Source organism: Cynocephalus volans, chromosome 15, assembly GCF_027409185.1.
Source record: "Cynocephalus volans isolate mCynVol1 chromosome 15, mCynVol1.pri, whole genome shotgun sequence".
NCBI lineage: Eukaryota > Metazoa > Chordata > Mammalia > Dermoptera > Cynocephalidae > Cynocephalus > Cynocephalus volans.
Window position 1 is genome coordinate 95,714,832 of NC_084474.1, and position 12,156 is coordinate 95,726,987.

The 12,156-nt window shown below is 60.4% G+C and overlaps 1 protein-coding gene across 1 annotated transcript in view; it reads right to left on the reverse strand.

The window, feature by feature from the left end:
* The window catches only part of ZC3H3 (zinc finger CCCH-type containing 3), a 91,576-nt gene that overhangs the window by 18,943 nt on the left and 60,477 nt on the right, over nt 1-12,156 (reverse strand). The window contains exons 5-9 of the mRNA XM_063079506.1: nt 8,163-8,350; nt 3,544-3,586; nt 3,313-3,468; nt 3,138-3,207; nt 709-840 (exon numbers count right to left, since the gene is read on the reverse strand). Coding sequence (XP_062935576.1) covers nt 709-840; nt 3,138-3,207; nt 3,313-3,468; nt 3,544-3,586; nt 8,163-8,350 — 589 coding nt within the window. The remainder of the gene's footprint in view (nt 1-708; nt 841-3,137; nt 3,208-3,312; nt 3,469-3,543; nt 3,587-8,162; nt 8,351-12,156) is intronic.

Sequence of the window (12,156 nt, forward strand, 5' to 3'; positions counted from 1 at the left end):
TTCGAGTAACCCCTCTCCTGCCAGCTCTGCACTGCTGGGGTGGAGGATGACCAGGTAAGAAGGGGAGTGAGCCAAGTTCACTCAGCTGTCAGGAATTTCCCACCACAGCAGCCCTCCCAGCTGACAGGGGAGAAGGCAGGTTGCCTCCAAGGTAGTACAGGCAGCAGGAAAATTACCTGCACCAAGAGGAGGAGGAAACCAGGCTGCCCTCAAGCTCAGTTCCCTAATTCCAGCCCCAGCTCATCCCAACAGCAACGGCTGCTGCTGCTCGGGATTACCCCTTGCTTCTGCCTGGCCCCTCTGTCCCAGGCCCCGTCCACCACCTGCCACCCTGGGGAGGCTGCTGGCCCCACACCTACCTGCAGCCCTATGGCCCCCTGATCTCCAATGTTCCCTTATGAGGCTGCCTCCCTCGGCCCACAGCAGAGCCTCTTGAGGGCTGTGCCAGCCCCACCCCCACAGTGAACCCCTGCTGCACTTGGGGGGACCTGGGTCCTCTGAGCCACACTTCCCATCAGTTCAAACTCCACCCTGCCCTGGTGCTCCATGGCCCTGAGCAAGTCACTCAGCCTCTCTGAGTCATCTGTGAGGTGCAGATGACGACTGCAACCACCTCTGGGCTACAAAAGGGTCTCATGAGCCACCAGAGGTGCTGAGGCATATTTAAGAGGACGATAGATTCACAGAAAGCTCCCACCTGGCCCTCACCTTTGCGCCCAGAGGGCAATAGCCTTTGAGGAAGTCGTCACAGACCTCGGCCTTCCGGGACACGTACACGTGGCTGTAGGGACAGTTGCTGTTGCTGCAGATCCCCTTCAGGAAGTAGGAGCACACGGGCATCTGCGGGCGAGGGGCGAGTGGTGAGGGCCAGCAGACCTCACACCCCCATGTCCATGCCCCACTTTACGAGCAAGGACACCAGGACTTGAAGGCCCTGTCCAGGGTTCCATGACCAGGTGTCGGCTGCATAAATGTGGCTGGAATACCTGACCACGGCCCTGCCCACGTGGGAAATTCATGCACAGTGCAGGCCAGCGAGTGGGGCAGCCAGTGGGGGCCTGGGGCAGAGCTACCTGCTCAGAAACAAGACCCCGGCTCTCCAGCCTCCCCAGATGAGCCAGCATGTGTCCTCACTCTGTCCAGGGAGGACATGGACCTGGGCAGCCCTGAAGCTGTGGCTCAGGCCCAGGTGTGCTATCCTGAGTCCCTCACCTGTGCTCAGCCCTACAGGGCCAGGAAGGGGCAAGACAGTGGCTTGAGCTGCCCTTGGAGCCCCTTAGGCCGTGGGGCCAGTGACCAGGTAGCAGGATGGCCTGTGGGGCCTTGACAGCCAGCAGAAGACTCTCTGGACACCTGACACACAGATGACAAGTGGTTTGTGGGATTTGGGTGGGTGGAGTCTCACCCTGGAGTAGGGCCAGGCTGGACTGTGGAGGCTAGCCTGTCAGAGAGGGGGCCCAGGGGAGGCCTGAAAGAGGACAGAGTGGGCAGCCTGGGCCACCCTGACTGGTGCCAGCCCCAGCGTCCCCTTCCCTCCCCAGCACCTGCTAATGTGGCACAGCTATTGCCTATTGCCACCACCTGGCTAGGAGAGGAAAAACAATCCACCTCCCAGCTGGGGGAAACTGAGGCCTGAGCTGGGACCACTCAGGAAGGGAAGCAGGGAGTCTCTGAGTGCTCCCTGGCCCTCACATGGACCAGCAGCCAGCGCCTTCCTGGGCTGTCTGGTCCCATCTCCGGAATGGGGTGGCGTCTATTCTGCCTCAGCACTGAGCCCCACAGAGCCCTAGAAGGCCTCCCCTGTGGCCCCTGCCTTCCTCCAGGCACCCCCGCTCCTGTCCTGCTGAGAGCTGCTCAGCACCAGGGCCAAAAGCATGGAGGAGCCCCAGGCGTGACCCAGAGGCTTTAAAAAGTCACTTTCCTGGGTGAGGTTGGGGGGTGGGGGGTAGGGGAAGAGGCCCCTGAGCTGAGAGAGGGCAGGAGGGAGGAAGAAAGAAACAAAGGGTGATTTAATGAGCATGAGTTTATTTTTAATTGTCTTTTAACTGCAGCCGCAGAGGGAAGAGGGGCTGGGGGCCTGTTTGGGGCTGGCAGTGGTGCGGCTGTAGACAATTCCCTTAATGTGGTTTTTGATATAGAGCCCAAATTAGCTCTAATAAAAAGGGATAATAAAGCCAACTCTCACACCAAACAGAGCTGCTCCTGGCTGTCAGAGCGGGGCCGTTATCAAGAGGAAACTGCATTCTCATTTCAATTAACCTTGTTGGCACCCCCACGTCCACACAAATAACAATAACATTAATGCAGGGCACTGGTGCGGGCGTCTGCATTAGACAGCTCGGAATGTGCACGAATTTGGAGCTGGGAGCTAATGAACCCGAAACTCGACGTGAATTTTCCAAACTGCTCACAACAGAGTTTCGAAGCTCTATTAGGGAGAAAAATGCTGATTCTTTTCAAGTTCCTCAAGGGGAAAAGCTGTTGCAGCAGCAGCAGCATGTCTGTGCTGGTGCTGTCCCTAAGCTCGGCTACCACCCTGGCTCCACCACCTTGGCCCCTTCCCCAGCCCGGGTGCTGTGGCCACACAGGTGGCCTGGCCAGTGTCCTCAGGGGCCTCGGGCATGAGATAGCATGAGGTCACCCCACCCAGCACTCCCGGGCAAGGGATCCTCTGCAGCTTAAAGCACAGTCTGTGGAGGTGTGTGGGGCGGGAACACCTGAACCACGCAGCCTTGGCTGCCCTGCAGGGCCCCTCCCAGCACGCCGGCCCTGCCACGGCTCTCCATCCACCCCTTCCTTTCTCCCTCTACCAGGCACAGCTCATGCAGCTGCCCTCGCCTGTCCCAAGCCTGAAGCGACAGAGGAGGCCTCAGTCCTGGACTCACATCCATATCCCCTGGGCATGTGGTGGGGATGGGAGGGGCCTAGCAGTGCTGGGGGAGCTGGGGATCTGGTAAGACGGGGAGCTGCAGGGGTGGGGACCCCAGATCAGTGCTGCTTCCCACCGTGGCGGCGTGCCAGGTCCGTACTGATCCCAGGGGGCAGGGGTCCGGGTGTCCCAAGCCCAGGGAAGGCCGTGGGCACCATCTGCTGGTAGGCTGGGTGCCGAGGCCCCTGCGGAGCTTGAGCGCACTCACCTTCTCCTTGGACACGTGGTGGGAGAAGGGGCAGGTCCCATCTGTCTTCTTGCATGTGCCACGCACAAACCTGTGTGAGCGGCACAGGGAGAAGAGCAGTTGAAGAGGGACCAGGGGGACTGGGACGGGGGCCCTGTGCAGACCCCCCACGCCCATGGCGAAAGCGGGCGGGCACCTGGTGCACACGGCCACCTTCTCGGGGTCGTGGATGTAGGGGCAGTGCTCTCCACGGTTGCACCTGCCGAAGCGGTTGTAGTACATGCAGTACTCCCTCCTCCTCCTCTTCTGCCGCGCCTGCCGGATGATGGCCAGGCTGCGCTGGACGGCCCGGCTGTGGACAGGGCAGAGGTGTGTAAGCCCAGGGTGAGTGGGGAGCCCCCAAACTGCCCAAGCCCAAGGTAACTACCTGGCCAGGGAGCGGCTGCAGCTGCTGGCAGGGTCCACTCGGCCTGTCAGGGAGAGAAGCCTGGGTCACATCAGGCCGGAGTCCCTGCCCATTGACCCACCCAGCCAAGGCCCCTTGAGGTCCCCAGCACTCAGCTCTGGCACTGGTACCTCCTCCAGGAACATCCCCAGAGCCCCCTGGGCAGTCAGATGCCCTTCTGGGCCCTGCTAAGCTCCACTGGGGGCACAGCACCAAGGCTGGGGAGCCACCAGGCCCCAGGTCTGGCTCCTCCTGAGGGAACAAACTTCCCAGGGATAAGGGCTGAGGAAGCCAACCCAACCTTCCCACCCGCTGGCTTCCTGCTGCCCCCGCCCCACCCCATGTCCACCCTCGCAGCAAGGTGGCCCCCGGGCAGGACCTGGGTGGAGATGCTGGTGCCCTGTGGAACTCTCTCCAGGCTCTCCCCCCAGCTCTAGCCCCCAGGAGGCTACTGGCAGATGGAGCAGCTGCTGAGTCAGACGCAGGGCCTGAGGGGTGGCCAGTGTGGCCCATGAGCCACACCTAGCCTGGCTTTGTAGGAGTGAAGAATGGTTTTCACATTTTTAAAGGGTTGTAAAGCAAGAACAACAGAAAAATATGCAAATGAGAAGCCTGTGGTGGCAAAGCCCGAAACGTCCATTCTGTGGCTCTGGCAGGAGATATCTGCCCACTGGCCTCAGGCTGCTGGACACAGTCTCTGACCCCAAGGCCCTGACTGGCCCAGTGGATCCTGGCTGGTGTCCATTGTTCGAAATATTGGAGGTGCCTCATCAGATGCTGCTCAAAACCCCAAGCATGGAGACCAGCCAAGCCTTCCTGAGGTCACAAATGAGTGCCTGACAAGGACGGGGGTCAGAAGGGCTCATTGTGGCTGCGCGGGAACACCCTGTAAGCTGTGGGGAGGGCACGGCTGCCCGCAGCCTCAGCCTGCCTTTTAATAACGAGGTTACCCCCAGGACCACGGGGAGGGCAGGGCAGCAGCCAACCCAGGACAGCTTTCCTGGTTCCTCAAATACACACATGACCCTTCCCAGGCCAGATCCGATTTCCTGCAGGGCAACTGCTGAAATGGATATGGTGGCAAGAGGCACAAGTGACTTCATCAGGAATTCTGGGGACCTGAGGCGATGACAAAGCCATCCGGGTTTAAAAAAGGGATGTTCCAAAGTTGCCCATTCCCAAATAGCTGGCCCCTGCTCTTCAGCCTCTGGCCTTGCCCCCATCTGAGCACTGCGCAGCTGCCCCCTCCTCACCCACCTTCCCCAGGGTGTCCTCTCTGCCATGCAGATACAGACCTGCAACTCCCCAGGCCCCTCTCTGCCATGCCCCCAGGACCTGACACTTCCCACAGCCTGACCAAACCCAGACTCCTTCACGCCCCCCAGGCTGCAGCCTTGGACACTCCCACTCCTCCCTGATGCCCCCTGCACCTTTGCCCTCCCTAGGCCAGGGTGTGGTGGAGTACCAGCCGCACCCTTTGGCCTCAGGGATACTGGGTGCCGCCCTGAGTTGCAGGGGACCTTGTGGGAGCACTGGCTGGGCCAGCTAGGCGGCCGGGACCCTGCCCTGCTGAAGCTACATGGCGCCTCTGGCCAGGGGCTGCCCGCCTTTCAGCCTCAGTCACCTCAAGTGAAAAAGGGCAGCTCCAAGGCTAGGTGGTGAGACCCCCCCAATAGGAGGGAAGAGCTCTGCCGCAGCATGTGCAGGGGCTGGTGATGGGGCCTCGGGGTCGAGGGCATGGGCACGGGTCAGCTAAGGGTGCTGGTAGGAATGTGGGTGGCGTGGGGGATGACACAGGCAAAGGGAGGGTGACGAGGTTCTTCAGGCACAGGTGAGGCAGCAAGGGAGCTCAGGGCAACCTCTGTTCCTGAGTTGGGGACACCTGTGCACAGGGTGGCAGCGGAGCCCAGTCCAGGTGGCACAGACACACCCTGACACCTGCCAGCCTGCACGGCCAGTGACGCTGCCATCTGATAGCTTGTCGATGGGCACTGGCTTCCAGGCTGTCACCCAGGCTGCCAGTGACACTGCGGCGCCATCTGCTCCCGGCCAGGGACATGTTCTGTCACATGCCCCCCTGCGTCAGGACCCAAGGGGGGAAGGGCTGCGTGGTTTACTCCTCTTTCGACTTTTTGCTCTTAAAAAAATGCCAGTGTGGGGCTCACGGTGGGAGTTTTGACAAGAACAGGAGGCACCTATTCAAATGCTTTGCAGTGTTAAAAAATGCACATAAAGTAGCTGGCTTGAAAAGAGGCAGTGGGGCCTCACCAAGAGGTGCTAAAAAGTTCAGCTGAACCACCCTGGCAGCCTCGAGAGCAGAAGGTGCTGAGCATTCCAGACAACTTTCACTTCCTGGGGGTCTTCCCAAAATAGATGCTGGATCCCTCCAGCCCCCACCCCAGCCAGGCTGGTGTCAGGCTCCACTGGGTGGCGGGCCCTCTGGGCTCGGAGCTTCCTTAGCACCAGCCCTTGCTCTGGCCAGAGCCCAGTGGGCAGCAGCAGCAGTGTTCAAAGGGATGTGTTCAGGCCACCTGTCCCCAGCCCCATTGTGCCAGGCCAGCCAGGCCCCTTCCCAGGAAGCCCCAGTCTGCTCAGCTGTGAGCCCACCAGGGCACGCCTGTCAAAGGTGCATAGAAGCTGCCCCCTTGGGAAGAAGACTGTACCAGCAGAGGGAGCCACAGGTAGAGGCAGCGCTAGTTGGAGCCAGGGCCTCCTGCACACACCCAGGGAGGGTGTGCAGGTCACAGACAAGATGCAGTTCAGAGACCCGACCTGCCCAGGGTCCTGTGGTAGCCAGGCAGGAGCAGGGAGACCACGGCCCACAAGGGCGGGGTGTGGGGGCTCACCACAAGCCAAGAGCCAACCTTGCAGCCTGAGGCTGGGACTGCATTCTGTAGGCACACTTGGACTTGGGGCCACTGCAGAGACTGGCAGGCTCTTGGTGGCTAAACACCCATAGCCCAGGTACATGGGTAGGGGTCCTGGGGCAGGACCTTTGGGCAAGCAGGTGACTGGGAAAGGCCAGGAGGGGCAGCCAGAAGAGGAGGTGGAGCCCCTCCCCTCCCAAAGAGGGCAGCACTTCCTAGTGGAAGTCAGTTTCGCTGACGCCAGGGAAGGAAATTTATTTCTTTAATTATTATTCACCTAAGTGGGCCGGTCAACCGCATCTCACAGCTGAGAGCAATCTACCCCTCACAGTGAGGCGGGGGCCACATGGGGGGTCCAAGCAGCCAGGGTTGAGCTCCTGGCTGCGTCCTCAAAGGGCGTAACCCACAGAGAGGCCACCTCATGGCCTTATCACATGAGGCCAACCCAACTCTCTGCAGAGCTGTTGCTGCAGGTCCCCGGGGGTTTCCTCTGGAGGGCTCCTCCGGAGGGCTCCCTGATGGTACAAGCGGCCGCCCACCAGCCCATGTGGCCTTGTATGCTCCCACACAGCTGCCCAGCCTGGGGCCGGCCCTGTGAGGTGCTGGGAGTCAGAAGCAGTGGAGGAAGAGGGGTCCAAGATCCCCACCCTTTGTGAGGCCACAGCCCTGCCAAGCTCTGGGGTCAGATCAGAGTGGGCCCTGCTGCGTGAGGGAATCACCTGACCCCCCACCCATGATGGTGTCCCTGGGGCTGAGCCTCTCCCAGGCCCCAGGAGGAGCCCACCAGTGCTCTATGCTGGACCCTCCACTAACACTGGGGTGCAGGGCAGAGGTGAGGCCACAGGCACAGGAGACTCCTGTACACACGGCCCAGTCCCTCAAGGTATGGATAGGGAAACAGAGGCACACAGAGGCGGGACTTATGCTTGCCCAGTTCACCAGGGGCTTCCCCCAGCTCAGGACCTGGCCAGCCAGTGTGGAAGGGGTGCCAGGCCCCCAGGGGCCTCTCCTCGAGAAACATTCTCAGTGCATCCTGCCTGGAAAACAGCAGCCTGGAAGCTCATGGGTCCCAGAAAAAGGCCCTGGGAGCGCAGCCTGGCATGGGTGGCCAGTGGGCTGGTTTCCAGTGAGAGGTGCTCCCTGGGGCTGAGACCCCGCTCCCCCAGCCACTGGCAGGTGGGCACAGCTGGGCCTGCAATCTCAATGCTGCCTGCAATCTTGCCTTTTGTTTTAATGGACAAGGAAGGAAGTAAAATTGGACTGAAACCAAAATATTTTTCTAGTTAATTTGAACAATAAGCGAATCCAAAGCATTTCCCTCTCCTCAGCCTGTCTCCCAGGCCACAGGGGCACAAGGCGGCAGTGGTGGCTGCCTCCAGACATAGTTGGCGAGGCATCGCCAATGCGATTACATGCACCGTGGCCTCAGGTGTTCACTCGCCCAGGCGTGTTTACCATACCTGGATCATCCTTTGTCCAAGAGCAAAACATGGGCACTCGCGCATGCTCTCCCCCCAAAATCGGAGCCACTCAGCCAAGCAAGACGTGGCACCACTGTGGGGTCCCCCCCAGGGATGGCTGAGGCCGTAGGGCCTCCCGGGGCCTCCTGGGGCCTTCCAGGGCCTCTCAGGGCTAGCTACCAAGGCTCTGCGTGAACCCAAGAGTAAAATGAATTCCCAGCTGGGACGTGGTCCGAGTTGTTGGGGCCCAGCCTGCAGTGCCCCCAACCCTCACCTGTGCGGAGGAGGGGCCTACTGCCCCCGTCACTGGGCCGGCTGGAGGTCTTGGAGAGCTTGTTGGCTGACACCTTGTAGAGGATCCCTCCAATGCAGCGATAGCCTCTGTGCCGCCACCCAGGGGAGATGGGCTGGGCTTTCCCACCCCCAGTGGCAGCCGGACGCAAGCGGTTCAGCACCAGGGACCTGCAGAGACAGGAAGTGACTGTCAGGCACATGCAAGGACAGACTGGACCTCTGGTGGTCAGCGCCAGGCCAAGCCCAGGCCTGGACTCCAGACTGGAGCAGGGCAGCCCTTGCTGCCCAGGACATGCTCAGCCACCAGGAGACTTGTGCCCTCTGCCCACCTTCACAGGGACAGTTCTGAGGTAGCTTGGGGAGTGCTGACAAGGAGTTCAGGAGGTGGCACCCCCAACCCCACCAACCAGGCTGGGGATGTGTCAGCCCTGCAGAGCTGTGGGAGGGGACAGCATCCTCCAGTGTGCACCCTCTCTGGACATAATCACCCCTGGGCCACACTGCACTAGGTTCTCTGGGGCTGCAGCTGAGTCTGTTTTGATGGAAGCATAGGCACAGGGCTCTTGAGCCTACACCAAGACTGGTGGCCACCTCCTGGACGCCACACCACACTAGGCCTTCAGGACATGCCGTAGGGTCAGCAGGCTCACTGCCTGGCCTGACCCTCCCCTTTACCTAATACTCAGAGAGCTCTGCTTTGAGAGTGGGCTGAGGACAGCCTCACAGACCCCCACCCAGGAGAGCTCTTTGAGGAAAATGCTGGAGTGGCCACAAAGTCAAAGGCTGAAGGGGCCTGGGACAGCCTGTGGATTAGCAGAGCTGGCCACCCAGGCCAGAGAAGTAGACCTGGGTGATGGACCTTGAGCTCGTGGGCCGCCTGACCATTCTCTCCCTCCGCAATCTTCTCCCACCAGGCCCTGGACCCCATCCTGCCAGATGCACCATGGCCTCTGGGGAGGGTCAAGGGCAGAGCAAGTCGGAGAAGGCCCTGATGCTGCCACTTAGGACACAGATGCCCACACAGACGCCCTCACAAACACCCCCACAGCCCGTCTGCCTGCTCACCCAGCTGTCACACAGGCAGGCCATCCCTGCGGTGGAGGTCTCAGGACTCCTCAGGGTATGGGGCCTGTCCCCTCAGGACACATTTCAGCAGTGATTTGTTTATGCAAATTGAACTTAATTCCATTTTAGCTCAGACTGCTCACGAAGCTGTGACTGAGTGTCTGTGCTGCCCTCATCCGTGAGTGCTGGGTTGTCCATTGGCATAGGGGTTGGGGGGCTCTCGGGGTGGACAAAGAGAGCAGCTCACGTGGGAGGTAAGGATGGCTGACAGGGCCATGCCCCTCCTGCCAGCATCCTCTGTGCTCCACGCCAACCCCCGCCACGCTGCAGCCCACCCAGGCCAGGTCCTGAGGGAGGCAAGGCCCCCAGCCCCTCCTGCGGATGCAGGAGACCCTTTCCCAGTCGGCAGGGCAGGGAGGGGTGCCCCCCAGACCCAGGTCTGTCAAATCCATGGTGACGGGCTCACTTGGCTGGACAAGGCAGGCACAGGGGACCTGCCATTATGCCTGGCAGCACCGTCCGTCAAAACCCCCCACGGAGGAGTCACCAGAAGTGAGGGCACAGGGGTTGCCTTGGTCTCTCCATCTGCAAGTTAGGGGATTCCCACCAGTGGTGGCCTCCGAGGGCCATCAGAGAGACGACGCAAGCAGGGTGAGCCAGTGCTCAGGGACCCGGAGCTGTGGTGTAAGTACAAACACCAGGGCAAAGAGATGCGGAAAACACTTAGCCCAGTTTCTCTTAATTAAAATTCATATTCACAACACCAATCTTGGAGGGAAACAGTCCCAACAAGGGGCCTTGCTGCACTGAGTCCACCCGCCCCTGCCCATCCTATCTGCCCATGCAGGCTCCAGGGGCCCCCACAGGGCATGTCTGAGCGGGAGGGGGAAATATGGCGTGGGCATCCTGCAGCCCCTGGTGCACCTGGAGGAAACCAGCCAGACTTGTCCCTGCAGGCTCTCAGCAGACCTTGGGACCCCAGGGTGTCTGTGGTCTATGGGCACCATCCCTACACCCTCGCTTACACTGGGGCCAGGCCAGGTGAGGTCTTCTCTGGTACCAGCACCTCATTTGAAAAACCCTGACAGCCCTGGGGACTAAGAGGGGGTCCCAGCCCTCCAGAGGAGCTGCAGCCATTGCCCAGGGGAAACAGCCAGCCTGACCCCAAATCCCCACAGTCAGGAACCGAACCTGGGGCCATGGCCCTATAGCTCTCTCAGCCTGAGGCTGATAGGCCTCTGGACTGCCCCCAGCCCTTGCTGCCCAGAGCCCAAAGTGGACTCACTGCCCACAGGACAGCTGCCTCTTTGCATGCCATCCCAGTGCTGGGGCAATGTTGAAGTGTGAGGGGTCTGGTGGCCAGAGGACATCCCCCACCTGGCAGCACCGGGCACTTGCCAAGCCTCTGGCACCCTACAACTGAGGCCAGAAGCCAGCTCTGGTCCTCATTATGGAGTGGCCACTCAGATGGGGCTGCAGCCAGTCCCACCCTCCCAACAGGCTTTGGCGAGTGAGACAACGGGCTGTCACTCCACACGAGGACAGCCCTCCCACATGCTCTCACCCTCCGTCCACAGCACAGGCCACCATGAAGCATGAGGATAGGCAGGCAACCAGCCCCATGCCCAACCCCACTGGGCCCAGCTTCAGGATGCCTCAGGAAGTTGAGAAGGAGGAAGCAGGGCCCTCAAAATATCCCAGGAGCCCAGCCCTGTGAGAATCCACCTGTGGGACTGTGCCTCTGACTGAGGGTCCAATGGGGATAGACCACCACCCGCTCAGCCAGAGCCCGTCTCCAAAGGCTACACACCCGCTCCCTGCCCACCCCTCCCCCAGGGGCCACCACACAGGCACGGCCACAAGGTTAACGCAACATGATGCAGCTTCAGAAAGACTGGGCCAAGCCCAGGTTAAGGGCCTGGCAGGGCAGAGGAAGGGCCAGAAGCTTCCAGGATGGCATGAGTTCCGAGCACCACCCCTGTCCCACGAGGCTCTGTAGCCCCTCACCTGGGGCTAATGGGTCCACACTGAGGAGCCAAGAGCCAGCAATGAACTCGGGGCTGGGCACTGCAGCCTGGCCACGCTTGACCCTGCCTGTACCCTTGTGTGCAGGAGCCATTCCCTTAGCAAGTGTGTTTCACAGCTAAAAGGCATATCTCGGGTAACACTTCTTCCCAAGGTATTCTTGATCATTCCCACATTTATTCGTATAGATAAACATCAACAATCAATCTGCCCCCTTCTCTTCCCTCCCCAAAAAACAACGCACTGGATTTTGAGAGCAACTAAGGAGGCCTGTGATCTGCATGGGCAGAATGGAGGCGGGGCTGCACCTGTGCCCACAACCCCAGGCTCTGTGCTCACACTTTTACCCCTAGGGTCTGTGGGAATGGAGACAGGTGTCTCCTCAGGGCCTCAGGGCCTGACCAGGTCAGGGGAAGGGCCCGCCTTGGGATTGCCCACCTGCGCCTTCCCTCACCCTACTGGCCCTGCTGGCTTTGGAACCTGCTACAGGAGGGCACCAGGAGGGTGCAGGGTAGGGGCCTTGTAGCTGTTCACTGCTATGGTGTCAAAGCACTCCAGCAAATTGTTACCCTAATGGAGAGGCCAGCCTTTGGAAATGAGCTGTATTGAGAAGAGGGCTTAAAATTAATGAGATGATAGCAGGGCCGAGGACCCCAGAGTGCGCCTGCCCTCACAGCAAGCCTCTGTAACTCTTTTTCTGCAATGGGAGCCCGCAGATCTGAAGGCTTCTCCCATCCGTCCGGCAGGCCCACGCCGCCAGGAAATTTCATTAACGCTGGAAAATAGGAAAGGTATTAAGCGTGGATAATGAAGGCCAGGGAGTGAACAGCGCCTTAAGACAGTCTTCTTTCTCGCCTTTGTAATGGGAGGCATGAACTTTCCCT